General features: G+C 40.8%; 1 protein-coding gene across 4 annotated transcripts in view; it reads right to left on the bottom strand.

The window, feature by feature from the left end:
• The window catches only part of LOC135227051 (tectonin beta-propeller repeat-containing protein 1-like), a 147,124-nt gene that overhangs the window by 46,316 nt on the left and 78,495 nt on the right, over positions 1–22,313 (bottom strand). For all 4 annotated transcript variants that reach the window (XM_064266858.1, XM_064266861.1, XM_064266860.1 and 1 more), the window contains 3 exons: positions 11,967–12,138; positions 8,519–8,684; positions 6,339–6,448 (listed from right to left, as the gene is read on the bottom strand). In XM_064266858.1, the coding sequence (XP_064122928.1) occupies positions 6,339–6,448; positions 8,519–8,684; positions 11,967–12,138 (448 nt within the window). The remainder of the gene's footprint in view (positions 1–6,338; positions 6,449–8,518; positions 8,685–11,966; positions 12,139–22,313) is intronic.

Below are 22,313 nucleotides of genomic sequence, written 5' to 3'. Positions count from 1 at the left end.
TATAGACATATGCCTTTCTGTCCTGAGATATATCAGAAAGTCTGCAAAAACCCTCTCGCTCGCAAGAGATACTCGACAGTCTCCACCCGTGAAGTGATAGGGACTTCACCGACCGGTGGTACCTCTCCACGGGTGGCTGACATAGCAGGTTGTTCCATGGGGGTAACTCTCTCGGCACATCTATCAGGAGTTCCAAGAGGTCCAGAGACCATTCTGCCTTTGGCCATAACAGAGCTATCAGAGTCATTCTGAGGTTCTGAGACCGCATTACCCTGTTCAGAACCTGACGGATTAGACAAAATGGAGGAAATGCGTAGACGTCCAGATTGTCCCATGGCTGTTATAGCGCATCTTCTGCTACTGCCTCTACGTCCGGGACTACCGAACAATACACTCCCAACTTTTTGTTGTACCTGGTTGCGAATAGGTCTATGATCAGCCTTTCCCACAACCTGAGCATTCTGTCCACTACTTGTTGGTGCAAGGACCATTCCATTCCCAGGATTTGATCCCTGCGGCTCAACTTGTCGGCCACTATGTTTCTTTTTCCCAGAATATATCTGGCCTTGATGTCTACTACGTTCTCTACAGCCCACTGATGAAGTTGAACTGTCATCACATGTAACTGTCGAGACACTAGACCTCCTTGTTTGTTTATGCAAGCTACTACTGTGGTGGTTTCTGACATCAAAACCACTGAATGCCCCTGCACCCTCTCCTGGAATTCCTGCAGTGCTAAAAATGCTGCTTTTAACTCCCGCACGTTTATATGGAGTTTTCTGTCCTCGCCGCTCCATTTTGCTGAAACCATCAGCTCCTCCATATGCACTCCCCAACCTTCTAGTGACGCATCTGAGAACAGCAGGAGGTGGGTCCTTCACCCACCCCAGCAAGTCTTTCCTCACTTCTGCCAACAAGGGAATCTGCTCGTACGGGTGATCTACTATCGGTGACCAGAACTCCTTCATCCTCCATTGTAGAGATCGAAGGTGTAACCTCCCTTGTGGTACTAGCTTCTCCAAGGAAGTTAGAACTCCCAGTACTACCTGCCACTGTTTTGCTGGCTGTGTTTGTTTTTCCAGAAAGGCATTCACGACTTGTTTGCATTTCACTACTCTCTGGTCTGTCAGGAATACTTTGGCTTTTATTGTGTCTATAACCATTCCCAGATACACCAGCCATTGACTTGGATCCAACTGCAACTTCTCCTGATTTATCACAATGCTTAAGCTGTGACAAAACCGTAGAAGGGTCACCCTGTCCCTGAGTAATTTGTCTCTGGACTTTGCTATCACCAGCCAATTGTCTAGATATCTTATTAGCCTGATCCCCTGAGCATGCGCCCATGTCGACACGAGAGTGAACACTCTTGTAAAAACTTGAGGAGATGTTGTCAATCCAAAGCACAGAACTTTGAACTCTAAAACTTTCTCTGCAAGACTGAAGCGGAGAAATTTCCTGGAAGACTGATGGACTGGGATCTGAAAGTATGCGTCTTTCAAGTCGATTGTCAGCATAAAGTCCTTGGAGTTTCCATTTTGAATCTGGTTTTTCTTATAAACAGATTCAAAGTTGACAGGTCTATTACTGTCCTCCAGTCCCCACTGGCTTTGGGTACAAGGAAAATCCTGCTGTAAAACCCCTTTGATGGAATGGATACTTGTTCCACAGCCCCTTTTTCCATCATCTTCTTCACTTCCTCTTGCAGAATAAAAGCCTTCTGAGGTTCTTGAGCATAAGCGAGGTGAGGCAATGGCTGTTCTGTCAGGGGTGGGGATACTGCTCTGCTCCCAGTTCCTGCCACACCCTCCAGTGATTTGCCAGGCAACCTCCCACTGGTGTGGCTGAGTGATGAGAGGCGCCTATCCTATCGTCTTGAGCCCCTTCCTCTTCCCCTAATCCCCCTTCCTCTGTTATTTCTATTGTGAAAGGGCCGATGAGTTAACTTCTTTGGGGAAGAGGGTCTTGTTGCTCTATTAGGGATGTTATGCCTCACTGGCTTCTTCCGAGGTATTTGCTGCTGCCTTACCTCCATAGATTAGCCCGACTGCTAGATGTTTTCCTAACTGCCTGCTATACCAATCTATCGTTAGTGTCCATCCTTCTTCTATCTATAGCCTCTTCTAGTATGGCATCAGGCAACAGCAATTGCGACTCTAAGATATTCCCATTCCTCATTGCTAGAAGGGAATCCAAATCAACGGTGCGACTTATTCTAGCCAAAGCTGCATCCCACCTCATTAACAGGATATTTGCCCAAACATTGGCACTTAAATTTGTCAAGTACGCAATTGCTTTGGCACCTGATTGTAGTAATCTAATGAACATTGATTCATCCACTACCTTCCTCGTCACTTCTGAGATTGCAATCTTCGCAACTGCTGTCGACCAAAGATCCAGCCAAGAAGCAGTCTGAAAGACAGAAGAAGCTGTTGCTTTTAACATAGCAGCCTCTTGGCAAGTCATCGAAGGGCATTCCATTTTCACTTGATCTAAGGTTAATCCAGGCCTTAACCTTACCACATTTGGGTTAATTTGTCTAGACAGTAAAGGAACCGTTGGTGTCATATAATATTTTCTATGTTTCATCATTGGAGGAAGGATAAACTTAAACGATCTATTTGATCTTAAAGAATTATCCCTTCCCGCAATCCGTACGTTACGTGTTGTAAAACGGACTCCACGTGATTTGAACAAGGCAATTCATACGACACCTTGGTATCCTTTTCACACCAAACGCCATGTCAATCCCCGGAGGAAGCATACTGGCGGTGTTTCCGTTCTCTTCGAAAGGTTATTGAATTGACAAATCAAATCAATCACCTCGGCATACTAAGCCAGAAACTCTTGTTCTCTCCTTCCTCCGGTTCTAGTGTACTGTGCTCAGCCACAGGAGACGCTATCTCACTCCTATCCCCTGACAAATGTCCAGGTGCTCCGTGGCCACCTGCCCCTACGGCCGCGGCCTCTTTGATCTCTGCTGACTGCCGACGGCTCGATCCTGAACAGTCAGCAGGAGAACGAGACCGCCTCACTCCTTTTCTGCTCGCGGATCTAGAGAGAGAATCTTGCCTATACCTCCAAGATGAAGGCTCTCTCAAAACCGAGCTCACTTCCTCTCCATGACGATTAATATCGTCTCCAATGACCACTGAGAATTCGACCTTGATCCTTCATCTAGGCGGACAACGCCTTCCACCAACGTATCAGACGAGGTTGCCAACCCGCTATTCTTCGACCTTTTAATAGGAGCCTTATCATCTTTTCTCTGTATTTTAAACGGTCTTACAGGCAAAACCGGTATCTGTGCTCTATCCTTGGCTGCACTTTTCGCCCCCAACGCCGATTTCGCCAACGACACTGTAGATTTTCTTTGACTCTTTATAGTCTTTACTGGCAACTCCACGTTGCCCGTTATCCCATCGGCCGTCGACTCACTCACTCATTCGGACTCTCGTAAATGGCTTCGTCCTCTAGCTTTGAGCTTACCATCCACTGACTTCTTGCCTTTCTTGGTGACTGGGATGTGACCGTCCTGGCCCGAAGATGAAGAAGAATTCACTCTTCTCCTCTTGGCCCGAGGATCAGTCACTAAATCCCCTATCCTCCAACGCTTGACTGGTACACGCCGTGACGTCATCGAACTTAGAGATGACGCCGAGCTAGAGGAAGAAGACAAAGAAGAAGACAAACCACGCCTTTTCTTTTTGTCTTTCTTATTAATTTTCTTCTCTAGATCCTGTAATTTCTTCATTACAGTGTGTACTACCGAGTCAGAAAGCATATTTGAGTCCGGAGGCAGCGAAGAAGACTGAGAAGCACTAGGCTGTGACGTCATCGCGTCTGCCATGTCGGTTTGTGACGTCGGTTGTGACGTCACCAATCTTGTAGGGAGAGACTGGGCTACTGCTGCTGGTATCCCTGCGTTTGCAGCAAAACTACCCCCAATGTTCTGCATCGCCGTAACCAATGAAGTTGTTGGCGTAGCCGCGGTATTATTTCCCATAAAGTGCAAGCCCGGGGGATGAGGAATATTCAGCGCTGCCGCATTCTGCTGGAACCGTGACGCCATATAATGCGACAGCAAACCTTCCAAGGTTGGTACGCCTGGAAGGCCTAGCGCCGCCCACGTACCTTCCATCCTGTTTGAGTCGGGAGCAGGCACCTGGAACAAAGATGGCGATGCTCCCCCCCTCCCTGCTGGGAACAAAGGAGCGTAAATATTATGCTGCAAATTACCCAAAACCCCTCCTGGCATTTCTGAAAACAAACCACTAGGAGAAACCGAAGAGGTATGGGACAAATCGAAGGCAGGTGGCGAAACATATGAAGCAGTCTGGTGTATTGCCGATACAAAAGAAGCCGGCAACGCTTGGTCATCCAAAGATGGCGTCGACTCCTTTCTTTTATACTGGCCTTTCTCATAAAACTTCCTCCACTGTTCCACCGACCAACCACGACAAACAGAACAAGGATTAGTAATTATACATACATTTTCCCTGCACGTACTACACGTTGGATGAGGATCCATCGACACCGAAGTTAAAATTCTTGAACAAGGAAAGCCACTGACTCCAGGGCATTTCCTTTCCCTTGTCTTCCAAACGGAAGAAGATCCTGACGGCGATTCAAAACACTCCATCTCACCACTTACACACTCTTAAAGCTCACACCCACACTGAGCACACTCAGAGAAAGAGAATTAATAAGAAAAGTGAAAGTGAAATGGATAAAAACGGGCAAACTAAAACCAGCTTCTGGGTATACATGCCCTGTGACCTGGTATGGATGCCAATAGTCCCTGGTTCCCACAAGTTTAATTTTAATTCTACCGGTTTCCAGCTTGGCGCTAGTAAATCCTAATGTTAAGACCGAAGGTTTGTTTCGAATATGAACAAATATGTCTTTCCTATGGTAAAGTATAATATTTTCCAATTTAATCAATGTCTGCTTTGAATATCAATCATTTATTTGAACAAATATCACTGAAAACTCTGTATAAGAAGAGAATATTAAATTTAACTAAATATCCATGAAAGCATAAATATTACAAATAGTATGAAAAGTACAAGAAAATAATATATTGTTAACAATTTATAAACTAATAAACAGAAATACCAAAATCACAGGAAATTCTGATTAAAAAAATCTGACCTTGTCAGTTCCTGGTCAAATCCAAAATGGAAGTCATATGAACTTCTCAAACATACAGCTCTGCTATGGCAAAGTTAATTTCAAGAAGCTTTACACTTTTGAACACATTATCTTGAAAACTTTTTCTGTATTAAAAGCTACTGGTTATTTACTTCATCTAGGTCAGCTTTTGTGCTACTGAAGAAGGAATTTAATTTGTTATCTGTGTATTCAAGCCTATAATTCTGAATCTTCATCCAATTTCTGCAAAGCCATATGAAACCTCTAATATAGGAATACATTCTTGCAACAAGAGCTACAGCAACAGAATACAGTGTTGTACAATCATTGGAAACAGAATTTAACATCTTGCCACAAAATACTGGAAGCCAATTAATATTACTGATTACTGTACAAACTTGTGTTGAATATACTCTTTCCTTAGATTTTTTGCAATTTTCTATTGTTTGTCTTTATACTTCATCTATATAATTCTGCTTTGCTTTAAAAGGTTGCAGAATGGAAGGATACCAGATAGCGTGAGTAAATGGATGACCAAGTTTTCCAGTGAGTGTCTAGGTGAAAGAAGCTTCTGAAAGAATGGGAGAGAGGAATACTTGTTCTGCTGTGTACGGTAAAGGTGATGGAGGCAATTGTAAGAATCATTACTTACTACTATACCAGAGATGATGTATGGAAGGATTTTGCTTGAGAAAGACAAACAACAAAGGTATTGCTAGGGGAAGTGTGGTTTTAAAACAAGAAAGAAGTTATATGGATGAAATATTAATTATGAAAGTTAGGCGAGATATTTGAGAGTAAAATGAAAAATGTATGTGGAACACAATACCTTAAAATAAAAAGGGTTGTGACAGAACTGACAGAAGGTAATGTGGAAAGATATTGAGAAACTTTAATACAGAGGATCTAGTCAATGATTTTGAAATAGAGGCAAAACATGTGTTAGAATAGGTGAATAAGAAAGTGACATTGTGGAATGGACAATGCTTGCAAATGATAATGCTAATTAGGGATAGCAAAGAAAACCTAAAACACAAATAAAAGAGTTTGAAAGTGTTCACAAAAGAAAGTTGAGAATAAATGTGATCAACAGTAAGGTTACAAGAGCAAAAGTAAATGTTCAAAAGGGTCTATTAAGAATCAAAGATTGCAAAGAGAAAAGCAGGACCTTAAACAAGACTTACTTCTTCCTCTGTGACTGAGCAGTCATGAACAAACACATCGCCCTGAGTCGTTACACCCCAAACAGAATATGGCGATGGGCGATCTAGTAAACCTCGAAACTGGTTGCAAGCTGCAATAAGCACAGTAAAAATTCTAAGAAATGCAGCTAACAAAGCTTTTCATAAAGTATGCTTATCATGCAAATCTACTTAAAAATTAAACAAATGTTTTCATAAAGTCCACTTATCATGCAAATCTACTTAAAAATTAATTTCAAAGAGTTTAAGCTTCATCTTCTGTTTTAGAAACACCAGAAATGACAGAATTTCATTGAGCAAAATTCAAATAGTCTTTATATTTGTTGAAGGACAGAAAAGAACCTATGCACATGTATTTTCAAGGGGTAAAGGTTTACGTGGGAAAAGAAATGAGGAGAAAGAAATGTGAGGCTTAAATAAAGAGGAAGCAATAGAATCAAGAAAAAACCTGGACCAGGAAGAGAATTCTAAAGCCTGGCTTTACAAGGAAAGAAACCATCTCAAGTTACCAATTTCCACTGAGCAAATGTGAGAACAGCTAGCCTTGCAGGCACTACAGGACCACTTGAGAGGAAGAGGAATTCTCCCCCTGAAATCACCAGAATATTGAGAGAAGGAGGAATTCTTCCCCTGAAATCACCATAATATTAACTGAAATAGTACCAATAAAGAGAGAGAAGGAAGCACTCTTACAACAGTGGGGCGAAGGATCACAAAAAAATTTAAGAGTTGGCTCACTGACTTAATAAACTACCATAGCATCAATCCTAAGAAGGCAAAAGGAAAGGCACCCCCCAATATGTGAGCAATACTCTAAACAAAGATAAGACCAGCATAAACCTTCAATTACTGAGATTATAAAAACAATTTACTGCATTTCAACAATACATTCAATGCTTCTGATTGAGGTTGGCAAACTGGAGCAGTGTTTTTCCCAAAGCAAGTTACAAAAACCCTACAGACCCAAAATACTAACAGAAGTGATAGACTCTTATCAAATTCTAATAGAAAATAATTTAGGCTCTTATTAAATTCAGAGAAAATAATTTAGACTTATTAAATTCTAATAGAAAATAATTTAATTATCAACAGAAAAGGAGACAGACAAAAAGAAATTGTCTTGGAGGCAGTGAATTTGACAAAGTTGTGGAATTCCCACTCCATTAAGCTCAAAATATCAAAATTAACGGATAAGATACAGAAATCTGAGATAATGTAATCAAGTTAGGAATGGGATATGAATCAGGTAGAAATAGGGAGGGCTAAATCTTCAGCATAGCAGACAGGAGAAGAGACAGACTGTAGAATATCACACAAATAGGATGAGGAAGAGTAGCTGAAACAGCAACTGGATAAAAAAATTGGATCTAAACCTTCAGAAAGGGGGAGTGAAATCACACAGAAAGTTTAGCTAACTGAGCCTAGAGCTTTGAGGATGCCAAAAGTGATAAACAATTTTTTGAAGTCCCTAATCCCACAGACATAAGGAAAAATGTCCCCAGATCAACATTTATATAGCATAAAAAATGTTTTTCGTGAATTTCCATACCTGCCTGATCATGGCATTTTATGTCACTGTTAGTTCAATACTGATGAGAGTACATAAAATGGACGTCTTATTATTTTTTCAAAATCAACAATAAAAATGATGTGTAAAAATATTCTATACCTATCAAAAATAAAAGAAAGTCAAGATGACTAAAACTGCATTATGGGGAGACAATACTGCCTTCAAAAACTGGGACAATGACACACAATGAGGGATACTTTAAAAATGCATAACTATATCATTTCAGGAAACAGTTACATCTCAAAGACTGAGATTGTCTGGACATGTGATGGGAAAGGATGAAGAGAGGTTAGTCATAAAAGCTTCAGATATAGACAAACACCTGAAAAATGGCTTAGGAAATAATTCAAGAAAAGGGATAGGCCTAGACCTGTTGAGAGTTCAGGTAGAAAGTATACAGAACAGGGGAGAGTGGATAATGAGCATTGCCTGAAGAAAGATAATGGCCTTGGTTTCCCTGGCCAGTGCTTCAAAAGAAGTTCATAATACACACACAGTTCCATCTATTATATCACTGGTAAAATGCTTGCACAAGTGGAACTTTATCAGTGGTAAAATGCTTGTACAAAATTAAAAGACATATCAAACTTACCACTTGATATATGGTTTAACCATTCCTCTGCTTCTGTTTCTGCAGAAAACAAGAGTGTCTTTGGCTGTAAAGGTTTATTTGGGTGATATATGGCAACTACTGAGCGGGCAGCTGCAGGATCAATACACAGCATTATCATCATGATTGTGCAACAAGAGAATTCCTCCTGAAAATAGATAAATGTGTTGAAATCTTTTAAAATAATACTGATCATTATCATAATATATTTAAAATTATTGTTACTATATTACATTGACCTGCATTTCCAGGGACCCAATCTACTAAAGGTAAAATGACAAATTATCTAAGACAATTTGCATTTTTCATAGCTACAAACCTTCGGTCTTAACAATAGGATATTTCTAGCACATAGCTGGATCCGGTTAAATCGCATATGAAAGCAAGGATTCCTGTGAGATCTGGCAATGCGTGCTTATATCGGGTGAAGAGTGGTCAAGGACCATGCACCCATGCCACAGCGTCAGTCTTTCTTAAAACCACCTGAACAAGAGTTGTGGTTGACCTCTCTCAGCCTTTACCCGGTTCATTGCCCGTTTTCGCTTGTGTTTGAGTGTGTGTGTGTGCTGTTATTATGGCTTCTTCTGCTCCTTCTTGGCCTCGTCAACGTGTGTGCCCCAGAACTGCAGGTTTTCCGTGTTCTGGTTTTTTGGTTTCGGCTAAGACGGATCCACACGTCACTGGTTGTGGTAACAGCTACTGATGTTGGGGGCAAAGTACTGCCCACCAAGTTGGTGTGCACTCAATTCTACACAGTTTACCTTTTGGCCTAAGTAAGAGAATGAGAGGTGGACCATTTATGTGATGACCTCAGGTTTGTGATAGGAAAAATACAAAATACTTTAAAAATTTGTCATTTGTTCCTAAATGAACACAAACCCTCAGTCTTTACACATGGGAGACTTACTTTTGGAGGGACAATTCCGAGTAAATCTCTGAACTGACTGGTAGTTCAGCTTACCTGGGTACTCTCTTTCTCGCCATGAAAGAGAAATGTTCAATCGTCAAGTTTTTGGGCATTTTGAATTAAAGGAATGTAATATCCTTGATTCAAGAAGGATTGGATGATCCCACAGTGTCAAAAACTAAAAAGCTAAGAATAACCAATTGGTTTGCTCAAAGTCAGTCGCTCTCTCCCCTTGCTAGAGAGAAGAAAGGACTTGCATCTACTAATCCAAACAGAGCTAGATTATAGATAGGATGCACAATCATTTACATGCATGCTACTCCAGCAAGTGACAGTTTGTTCACTGTTCCTCTGTCCACTGGAAGAGGAAAGAATACAAGAGAAAGGGAGGTGGCCAGTCCACATACACCTTCCCCTTGTAGGTGCACATCTTAGGCAAGATGCAACCTGTTTGAATATTTTCCTAGCCTAATCTTCCCTATATGACACAAATGTGCAATCTACCCACCTGTTCACATTCCTCAATCCCAGTATACTCCAGCTTAAAGAACAACACCACAACATGATTTACGACCCACAAACTCCTATGAGACAGAGGGATCTCTCCTACCCTACCAAACACCAGTTCCATGAGTCCTCTTCTGCACGTTCTGTTATTGTTTGCTTTTCCACACCATGCCACTGCCATCTTGTATGTAATGTCAAACACATATTTCCATACATTTCACCAATACAAAAAATAAAAATAAAATAACACCAACTAAACTGATATATAATCAACCTGCCCCTCAAGAGCTGGGGTGAACTACAGGACTTGTTGAGCATCCACCATAGGATCCAAGGAAAAGGAGTCCAAGGACCTATGGGCAATATCCCAAGGTAAAAGGAGATGAATGTCATCTCAAAGATTACATTCCATCTTAGTGCTTGACTGAAGGGTTCTTCCTTAATGTGATGGACAGACCAATTACCCTGGCCTCGAAAGATCTGGCCCAAAATATACTGATGTCCACCAGGAAGTTGCAGGGTCACTCATGTAATCGTATCACTAGTCAGAGAAATGACAATTTGGACACTGTTTCTCGGGCAATTCAAAACTAGTCTTTACAGAGGCAACATAGACATCATGTTGTCATTGGTGCCACAGGATCCATCTCACTGATCACCTTCGAAATATGTAGAATGACGAAATGCATAAGCTTCCAGATGTAAATGGATACCAATGGATACCAAAGTTGTCTTACTTTATTCAAAGGTGAGAGAAGACAAAACAGAACAGTACCAGCTTCAGTAAGACGAGAAAAGAAGGACTAAGATCAAACTTCTTCGGAGGTTGAATGAATTTCCGGAAGTCAAGGTGCCAAAATCAACTGTCCTTATCTCCTGACTTCAGAGAATAATTGTTGCAAGTACATCCATCTTGCTTGGGATATCTGGTTGGCCACTGTACTGAATGTTCTGTCTGCTTGAAAGGACAATCGGACCTTTTGATGACCATGGTGTTGTTGCTATCACACTGAAGAGTGTCTATCTTGGATCTTGAGACTTGTATCTTCTACTTTTCAGACTAAAAGCTTCTACTTCTCATTAAAATCTTTAACTTTGCAATTCACACACAATTAATTTTGATAACACATAAGAAATCCCTAACATTCAAGGAATAGCATAAATTACTTTATAACTAAGGCAATCTGCTACACAGAATTCTGCAACTTATTAAATAATCTAATTACTGGAATGAGCTCAGTAATACACAGTACATCACCGTAGACTATAGTATAAGTTAACATTCATGTTCGAAATAAAACTGAAGCAGTCATTTTATGCAATCCTTATCTGTATGAAGATTAAAAGTTTTCTTCATTAACAGTGATAATCAGCTTATGTTTTTCTCTATAGTAATAACTTTCAAATATTGTCTCTCTTATGAAACATCACTTTCACAAAGCAAAATTGAAAGCCCATTCAGTGCATTATGAAAATAAAATCAGCAATATAAAACAGACTCCTTTAATATTACAGCGGGGCCCCCGTATTCGCGTTCTCGGGATTCGTGGACTCGTGCATTCGCGGATTTCTCTCTGGAAGATATCCCCCCAATTATTCGTGGGAAATTTGCCTATTCACGGTATTTTTCTATGAGAAATGTCCACAAATCCCTGTTTTTTTTATTTCATCATGAAATGCACTTTTTGTGATAAAACTATTAAAAAAACCAGGTATAAAAATTTTTAGTGGGTTTTCTTGAGTTTAAACTAACAAAATAGGCCATTTTAAGCATTTTTAGAGGGGTTCCCACTATTTGTGGGTTTTAACTATTCGCAGAGGGGTGGTGGGTCTATTACACATCCCCCGCGAATACAGGGGGACCACTGTACACAATTTGAACATGGCTTCAGAATGTAAAACCCACCCTTAGTACCAAGTAGCTTATAAAATACAATTATTATAAAAAAAAATTTAATCAAACCACAGAGTTGAAACTCTCAACTGTCAGGGAAATTCAAACTGTCAAATACAAACCATCTTATTTGAACCTAGAGTATACTGCACAACCAAGGTTGCATCTTGAACTTGTGACCTGCGTGAGCCGACCATGGTTAGTTCCAGAGAGGCTGGCACCCACTGACTGCCAGCCCACCAGCGGCACTTGCCAGATATAACCCAAGAGGACCCTTCCACGGCTTCTTCATACCTAAACCATAAACATATAAGATCAACTTCTGAAAAATTTTGTACCATTTGTAACATAATCACAACTTTGCAATAGTCTAAGTTGATAATCAAACACCAAACTTGCCACTTACTATATTATTGATTTAACAACTTGGTGAAAATTTGGTGAGGCTTTTAAATAACATTGATTGAAAGGAATTGGCTCTAATCACACTCATGAAGAACAAATCAGTGGTGAATGGATTTGTTTACACATAAACCAATGGGAAAAGAAACCCACATGATTACTGAGTATAACTTGTTTACTTCTAAGTATTTACATAGTATTTTACTCAACACTCGAGTACTTTCAGGTCCTATCTGTGGCCCTTTCTCAAGAGATGTGTAGGTGGTCAGACTGGGTTAAGGCCCAGCAGTCTTCTGGATCTTCTTGTTGAGCTGTCATTTATGTGATGGCTGTCCTGGTTTCCATTCTCTTGAGAGTTGTTAATCACTTATTGTTGCTCTTGACATCCTGAGCTGATGGTCAATGGGATTAACCTTTGTGGTAAGTGAGTGGTCGCCATCGGTCTGTTGGGCAGAAAACCTAATCTCCAGGTCAAAAGTATTAATCTTAGCTGCTTTTAATATTAAAGCTCGGCTTATGGGATCTTCTTAGGTGAAACCTCGGCTTATGGAATTTTCTGATGTTTCACCTAAGAAGATCCCATAAGCTGAGCTTTATTAATAAAAGAAGCTGACCTGGAGATCAGGTTTTCCGCCCAACAGACCGATAGTGACCACTCACTTACCACAAGGGTTAAACCCATTGACCATCAGCTCAGGATATCAGAGCAACAATTGGGGATTAACAACTCTCAAGAGAATGGAAACCAGGACAGCCATCACCAGCTCAACAAGAAGTTCCTGAACACTGCTGGGCATTAACCCAGTCTGAACACCTACACATCTCTTGAGAAAGGGCCACAGATAGGGCCTAAAAGTACTTTTGTGTTCTTGAGTGTTGAGTAAAATACTATGTAAATACTTACAAGTAAATAAGTTATAGTCAGTAATCTTGTGGGTATCTTTTTCCATCTTCAGAAGAAAACTGAAAGAAGTTTTTGCTTGGTGCAACATAAACCAATCATATGTAATTTACAAGATACAAAATGCTTTCATTTTTACCATCTTTGTGTCAATTATTTACATAATTTACAAATATGTATTAAAGAAGAGGGTGAACAGTTTAATGATACTTATTTATGATTTATGGAAAATAAGTGTAGTTTTTGAGATACAAAGCACAGATTGAAAGTAGGTACTGCAGAAGGGTAAAAAATTGATGACATTCCAGCAATAATTTCTTAATAAAATAAACAGACTCATAGACCTCACAACAGCAAGTTTTTAGAAATAAGAGTTAATATGGAAATATCCCAACACCTTAACAGAGCAATTTTGAAGGCATTGCAAGCTCTTCAGCATCCAAAGGTAAATCAACCAAAGAACAACATTGTAAGTAGGATGAATGGATGGATTATGGAATTTAGGGCATAGCCCAAGCACTAGGACCTATAAGATCATTCAGCGCTGAAATGAAAGTATGGCTAGATGGAAAAATGAGAAATGAAATGTAAATGATAAACTGATGACAATCCTGCACTTGACTTTGTAAGTAGGGGACCAGTTGCAAATTAACTGTTTTCATAAGACAACTAACAATATGTGGCTCTAAAGGAAATACTAAGCTGACAAATGAACTATGAATGTCACAAAAAAGCCAAGTATTTTGATATTTTATATAAAGCTAGGTATAGCTATGATATCTATCAAAATTCACTGCAGTTTTGCAGCTATGGGTAATTCTCACAACCATCCCCACACACACTGCAGCACAAGATTCGTATTTGGTCACCACAATCCAATGTTTATTATAATAAATTACAATACATTTTATTGAAAAAGTACTATCAAAATTGATTAATGGCCTATATTCGCCAACAACACTACACAACAGCACTCAACAAGAGCTCAGTAGCACTGAAGCTTAGTTCAAATAACACAGTGATACATCTACACATGTCAGGTTACTAGACCTTTTAAGTCTATATCTCAAAACATGACACACGACTTCAGCCTGTCCTTTTTCTGTAATTACAGAACCAATGTCATTTAAATGTCACGTACAATATAAATAATCTTGTACATTTGGGGGCAAAATTGTTTGTTTTCAATACAAAAAATTACATTTTTATAATAAAATAAATTCTATGTATACTTACCAAGTAGTTACATTGCTATAGTTTCTATCTGTCGGCAGCTAGAATTGTTTAAATTCATGGTAGCGCTATATTTGTTTTGGCTAGGTGAACTCCCCTGCCCACTGCCAAGGGAGAGAGGAACCAACTCAGCATGAACTTCAGTTTTTTATGCCCTGCCTTCCATGAGAGGGGAGGGAGGGAGGGCTCTGATCATGTAACTACTTGGTAAGTATGTACACACAAAACCTTATTTTATTGTAAAAATGTCATTTTTATGTATGCAACTTACCAAGTAGTTACACAGCTGAAACCCACACTGTAGGAGGTGGGATCCATGGATAGACACATACATTTCAAATTAATGAAAAGATGTACATAGTGCTAGGATGTGTGAAAATGCTTCTTAGTTCCTTACCTGTTAAGAGAGCTGTACAGATGATTACTGCCTCTGGATGACGCTCATCTTAACTTGTAGAGACGTGGCGGTATAGCCAAGGGTCGTACTCTACTTTAGTGGGATCCATGCAACTATGGAACAGTCTGTGGCAAGCATTGTCAACCGAAAGATGGCCTTGCCCAGGGCGCAGTACCATAATCCACCAAATTAACCAGAGTAAATTACATCACCTCCAAAACCAATTTTTTTTAAAAACCAACTAATAAACAGACTAAAGGGTACTTACTCATAGCACACCAATAGTACCTCCAGGCTCCCCTTAAAAACTCAACAACCTTATTCAAGGCAAAGAGACTAGATCAGGAAGGAAAGACTTCCTAAACACCCTTACCCAACGTCGCGCCAGCCGCTAAATATGGACTAAAGGGTACTGTAATTGTCATACGTACACCATTTTGATCTCACGCAGGTAATAAAGGGGCGAACACTGTTTTGCACTTCCAGTAAGTCATTTGTTAAATAGCATCCAATGAGAGGTTATGTTTAAATGAAAGCGACATAGCCACTGCTCTTACCTCATGAGCTTTCACTTTTAGTGTACTAAAATCCGTTTCCTTAACTTGGGAATGAGACTCCACAATATTATTCCGCATGAAGAACGCAAAGGTGTTCTTGGACATAGGAAAAGGAGGATTCCTCAAAGAACATAATAGATGATTGGATGGGCCCTGAATCTTCTCTGTCCTTTGAAGATAGAATTATAGTGCTCTGACCAGACACAGAGACCTCTTATCTTCTTCCGGTCCTCAAAGTCCATAAGGCTTTCAATAATAAAAGAAAGGCCACGGCTTGGACGGGGTCTCGCTTTTAGCTGAAAAAAACCCAAGATAAATGTGCATACAGCATTAGCATGAGCAAAGCCTACTCTCTTGTCCATCGAGTGAAGCTCACTCATCCTTTCCGCTGTAGTTTCCAACGGCTCAAATCGTGGTTTCAAAAGCCATTTAAGAACTACATCTAGGTTCTAGAACCTTAAGTTTCTCTGTCTCATGGGATCTGATGAGATCCGAAAGGTCTTTATTGGTCAACAAATCTATCCCTCTGTGCTTAAATAACAAACCCAGCATTGCTTTATATCCTCTTATGGTCAAGGTCAACAGGTTCCTAGATGTCCTCAAGTGTAACAGGAAATCCACTATTTCCGTTATAGATGTTTGAGAAGACGAAATGTTATGTTTCTTGCACCCAGATCTGAACACTGTCCACTTCGCCTGGTGACATCACTTAAGGATTTTCTTCTGCACTGTGCAATAGCTTTTACAGCTTGGTTTAAAAACCATTTTGCTCGCAAAAGTTGTCAAACAGTGTGTAAGCGGTCAGGGCCAGAGTAGATAGTCCTTGATGGAACCTCCTGAAATGGGGCTGTCTGAGTAGACTGGTTGTCCTTGGAAGCAATCTTGGCCAATCTACCAGGAGATCTAGGAAGTCTGAAAACTATTCTTGTGCTGGCTACAATGGAGCAGTGAGTCATCGAGATGTTGCGGTGAGACCTGAATTTGTTGATCACTTCTCTCACCATCTTGAATGGAGGGAACGCATACAAGTCTTTGTCCGTCCAGTCTAAAAGCATCATGTCCGTCAGAGGCTAGCTTTCCTCTTCTTATCTCTCTCTAATTTATTAACGAGGCATGTTAAAGTTCTCCAAGCTTTACTGTCCCAATGGACACATTCCCTACAAGTCAGATCCGGTGAGCAAGTTTGACCCCTACACTGTACAAATTGAATGTGGATCGTAACAAGCTTATAAGTCTTGTATTGCAGTCTTTGCTGCAATACCTGGTAACTTGAGAGCTAGTATCAGACATGCCTGTTAACTAATTCAATCCTAAGGCAAAGACTAATCCAAAAGCAAAATTGAACTATATTTTGAATAAATTCCTAAAATAGCTAAATGTTGCCGAAATGGCTACCAAAATATTAGAGTACTTCACCAAAACTTCTAGACTTCAAGTAAAAGCAAAGCAATCCCAAAAATTCTGCTGCTGCTGTATAGTTGTTAACAGCACTAGCTGGCAGAAACAACTGAAGTAGTGGGCAGTGGTTATCACCTAGCCAAAACAAATATATAACGCTACCACGAATTTCAAAAATTCTTGCTGCCGACGGATAGAAACTATAGCTATGTAACTACTTGGTATGTTGCTTACATACAAGACAGAATTTTGGCAGATTCTTTCAGTGACAGTAAATATAAAATTTTACCAAATATTTCCTTTTTTCATAAACCAATGACATTCATTAAGACTTAACCTTATTGTAAGCTTGAAGGTTATTTACAAAGACTGCAATATATTAATTTCATTCATTCAGAGCTATTAATAAGGAGGGAGTAGGCATTAAAAGTTTTTTTACTGAAAGGGGCAAATGAAAAGAGGGTCACAGAAAGGACTTGAACTGCTGAAATTGATTTACGTTTTTTATTCATAGTATAAATACTATAACCATATCCAACTATAAATGTATTTTCACACAATACCAGCCAGACCCCTCAGTAATGCACCATGAAATTCAATCAACTGTGTAATTCCAATCAAATGCGTAATTCCTAAAATGAATTTTGTATCATGATGAGTGCACCTTGCAAACTAAGATTAGAGTACCAACCTGTTTAGTTATGCAAATTTATGACAGCTGAATTCCACACCTGTAACAATACCATCCCCATATGGCACTTGATAAGTTCAAAAAGAAGTTCAACAATTAAATGGGTTTATAAGAAAGAAACCGCTGATATTCATGAGAATAGTCTGACATTTTTATAATAAAATAAAGTTTTGTATATAGTACTTACCCAGCAATTACATAGGTATTAGTCTTTCACATACAGGTGCCTAAATTCAAATTTTGGAAGTAGTGCTTTGATTGCTCAATGTAGGTATACAGTGCCGTCCCCTGATGGCAATATTAGGAATGACTTAGCTAACCATCTCATTCTCTTTTCTGCATAATGTCCAACAGAGGGGGAGGGAGGGCTCTGATCATGTAATTACTGGTTAAGTATATACAAAATCTTATTTTATTATAAAAATGTCATTTTTGTATAAGTGACTTACCAAGTAATTACATAGCTGATTCCAAATTTGAAGGTGGGATCATGGACATACTCTACTCCAAACCATTAATCCATGTACATAATGAATTTAAAACAGAAAAGATGCTAGCACTGAAAACAATGCTTGTTGTTTCCTATAAGTTAAGAGAGTTACTGCAGTGGGATACTGCCTCTGGTTGGTGCTCATCTTAACTTGTAGTGGCGTGGTGGTAGAGCCAAGGGTTGCCTCCTACTTAGGGGGAACTTTGCAGCAAGGGAAATGCTCCTATGGCTAGCAAAGTATGATAGGTGCCCACCCTTGCCCTGGGCGCAGCACCAAAATAAAAACAATCAGAAAACACCGACACCTACCCTGAAATAAAGTCATGATCCATCAACTGAGAGTGATGGGTACTCCCAAGTACACTGTACCCCTCGCTCTCCAAACTCAGCAACTACTGAAAATGTGAAGAGATAGTAGGAGAACCCAATGCCATGCTAGCCACTAAAAATAGTCTAAAGATATTGAAAAATGCTGACACTTTTTAAGCTTTCATAAAAAATATAGTAAGAGCAAATATCACTTATGATTCTAGTATGTTGATATAGTAGAATGGGCATAAAGAGCAAACAGCATCTGATAACTAAGGAGGTAGAGGTTGATCTGACATCCTTAGCTTCACTTCAAAGTAGGTAAAAAGCACTCCACAACACTTAGTATGTCTCAAAAATAAAGTCCATATAAAATGGAAGACAAAACATTTAGACAGAGGAAAAGACAGAATTCCTGAAAAAAAAACTCCAACAGGACAGAGAGCTCTCTATACTACTTCTGATCGAGGGAGTGCTACTGGGGCCTTGTAGCAAGAGCTAGAGTCAAACTGTAGCTGGCACCAGACAAGCTAGGTGCCAGGAGAGCTAGGGACTTGGGAGTTGGCACCAGAGGAGCTGAGCATCAGGCGAGTAGGAACTGAGAGATGTTGAAATAACAGGTCCAGGTCTTGGATGGGACCTTGAACTTTCCTGATCAGAAATTGAACTTCTGCTAGAGCCAAAAAACCTCTCTGACCCTGCAGAGTAAGTTGTCAAGGTGATGAGAAGCCTGTAAAGGGGGTTCTTTCCTTGAAAACAAAATGGAGTAGCTTCTTTGAAGAACCTGAACCATTCAAGGTTTTGGCCCCCTGAGACTCCATTCATCCCAATTTTGTGCGGTCTGGCACCAACAGGAGCGAAGTCTTGGTGGAAGACTTCTAAAGGACTTTGAAGAGGGCGGAAGGGTGGAGCAAGGTCTTGCTTGAGGATGTGACTTTCCTCCTCGCAAGGGCTTTTGACCAAGGTAGCAAGTCATGCATCAAATTCTTCTGTAGGGCAGACAGAACCTCCTTCACTGAATCTTGAGGGAACAAATGCAACTTATTGAGGGATGAAAATAAGAGGGCCAACTTCTAACTGTTACCCCTTCAGTAGCGAAAGAACACCAAAGCTCTCGCTTTTTGGGGATCCCCATAGCGAAAAGCTAGGCTAACTCATCAGAACAGTCTCTAACCACCTTATAGGCACACAAAAAAATGCCTGACCAGTTTGAAGAGAGGCGTTCTGCAAGTACTGGGCAGTCCTCAATCTTCCTGGCTAGCACACCAACTTTCCAGTCTAGGACACTAAATATTCCCCACACATTAAGAAATATTCCTTGCAACATGATCCAGCTCAGGCCAAGAGAAGAAAAACTTGGCTGAAGAAATGGCAGCACGACAAGTTGCGTCAACCAAGCTGTAGAAATCCCCCTGGGAAGAGGCAGACACTCCCAAGCAAGGAGCCTCCTTCTTGGAAAAGCAATAGCTCTTCTTCAGCAGCTTAGATGGAGGAAAAGTGAAAGAAGCTTTACCTTGATCCTTCTTGACTGCCAACCATTCCTCTACCTCTCACAGGGATCTCTTCTAGGAAAAGGAAAGCACTAACATGGGCAGGCAAGGATCAGAATGAAGTTTCCTCATGAGGAAAGTGGAAGTAGGCAAACTCGGAAGCGCTGATACAAAAAAGTCCAGGAAGTTCACTAAAAGAAACCTCAGAAGGGTAGAATATGAAGAAGCAGTAGCATTGTTATGGTCTGGATCTTCAGCATCAGAAGAGTTGGACGAGAAAGAATGATCCCCACTCTTGGCAACAGAATTCTTCCCCTTAAGGAAGCCCATCTAATCCTCCAAGTGACGGCAAATAGGGGCTAGTGAAGGATTCCACGTGTTGACAAAGATGGACACAGGGCATTCAACAGCTAGTGCAGGATGAGGCATGCAAGGCGCTGAGCGAGTTGGCGCAAGGGGTGTGGCACCTCAGATGGTGCCAAGCGCCTGGAGGGAGACTGGCACTCGACTAAAAAAACCCTGATATGCAAGAGGTCTGAGAGCCTAGGCGCCAAAACCTGGCGCTCATCAGAAGAATCGGTACTATCCTGATGAGCACCAGGACGTAAAGTACTTGAGAAGCATCGAATACACAGACTCAGGGGCTCAGTCCTGATCCACTTCCTTTTCGTCGGACAACACAGGAGACAAGGCGGTAGCCATCTTAAGAACCCATCAGATCGTGAAGTTGTTGACAAAGTGGAGCTAAAGACAAATCCTCTAAACCAGACATCTTAGGAAAAGACACAGTTGGTGCCAAACGCTCTACTTCTGGTGCCAAGCAACTCACTTTAGGCACCAAGTGACTGACAGAAGGGGGCAGGGGGGGCCAGCATACAGGTAAAGGCGAGCGCGTCAACACATCTGGCAGCGAACTCCTGGGAGTGGACTGACAATCGGAAGCAAGAGGTCGCTTGAAATGCTCCACGTTCAAACTCCAGACAGTCCTAAGATGAATGCTCAGAGCACACTGCAGAGTGATCATGGTGAGCAGGAGCATAACTGCAAGAAGGTTGTAGACTAAGAACAGGCTCCTTATGCTTCTTCGCAGGAGGAAGGGAGCAGTCTGCAAATAAAGCATGCCTCTTCAGAGGTCAAGAGGATACCAAACGACAATGGTGACGTTTCTTGTCGGGAGACTACTCTTCTCAATCCAACGTTAACTTGACACCACTCACTAAAACGCCTTTCCAGTGGCGTTCAGTCAAAACCAGTAAACTCACGACAGGTTCAACCGAGAGGGCAACTATCAGTGGCAACACCCCTGGACTCCCTTTGACTGACAATATGTCTTCTCTCCAGTGCGGAGGAGCGGGACAGTGACTTTAGGCTTAGGAGATCCGAGGGGCAAGATAGCCACCTCCTCCACCACACATCCAGTAAGACACCTTTCTAGTGGTTGTCTGTCGATATCTGGGACCGGCAACAGGCTTGACTTAGGGAGTGACTGCCCATATGTAAAACCCCCAAACTCCCTTGGACCTCTGGTATGTCTCCTCCCCGGTGCAGGGGAGCAGGACAGTGACCTTAGTCTGGGAGCATCAAGGGACGACTAGCCACCTCCTCCACTTCACAACACTTCACTGTTACACAAATAAATTCATGATAACTGGAATACAAGACTGGCAAAGGCATGGGAATGAAGCGAGGGAGCCAGGCATGGGAGAAAATGAATAAGACAGGAGGGTTAGTAGTAGGAAAGAACTGGCTCCAGGTGGACATGAGCTACCTCTGGGTGGTGTGTGCACTGAGTTGGGCACAGGAGGTGGGAGGTAGGTGGCAGGCACTCCTGTGCGTTCGGAGGCGGATGGAGGGTAGTGGTGGTTGTCTCACTGAACTTTGTATCGGTTACCGCTTACTTTCATAAAAAACAATCGATTATTTATCAATTACCAACTACTTTTTATACCTTTATAGCAATTTCTGGCATCTAGGCATAAAAACATGCATAAAATGTATGAATAACATTAGTATTTCATATATTCAAACATGAATGTATTTTAAGATAACAAATGTAAGCGTACTATCTAAAACAAAAGATAAATTCATAATAAAAAGTAGTTTTAGCATTACGTAAAGTATCAAAGTGAATATTGTAGAAAAATACTCAAAAACAAATCATTACTCGAATTTTCAGGAATAATCAAAGTACTACATAGTACAGTCAAACCTCGGATTTTGTATGCCCTGGTTTTTGTACAATTCAGTTTTCATAGACTTTTTCCAACAAAATTTTCATACATATCCTGGGATTTCACACACCGGGGAACACTCCTTCCAGGGCCCACCTCATGAATAGACCCCATATCGAGCGCCCAAACAAAGCATCCCATGTTCTCTCGTAACCCATTCTGCTTTTGTGTTCATTGTTTTTTGTGCTTTTTTATTCAAGTGTAACTGCTAAATAAGCAATCATGGGGCCAAAGAAAGTTCCAAGTGCCAGCCCCTCTGTAAAAAAGGCAAGAAACATTATAGATTTAAGAAAGAACTCAGAGTAAAGTGTTTGAGGATGTTGCATGCTGGTCTCAGTTAAAAATTGCCTACAAGTGCTCCTGTTAGTGA

This window comes from Macrobrachium nipponense, chromosome 15 (genome assembly GCF_015104395.2).
Source record: "Macrobrachium nipponense isolate FS-2020 chromosome 15, ASM1510439v2, whole genome shotgun sequence".
NCBI classification, from domain to species: domain Eukaryota; kingdom Metazoa; phylum Arthropoda; class Malacostraca; order Decapoda; family Palaemonidae; genus Macrobrachium; species Macrobrachium nipponense.
This window is presented reverse-complemented; position numbering and strand designations above follow the sequence as displayed.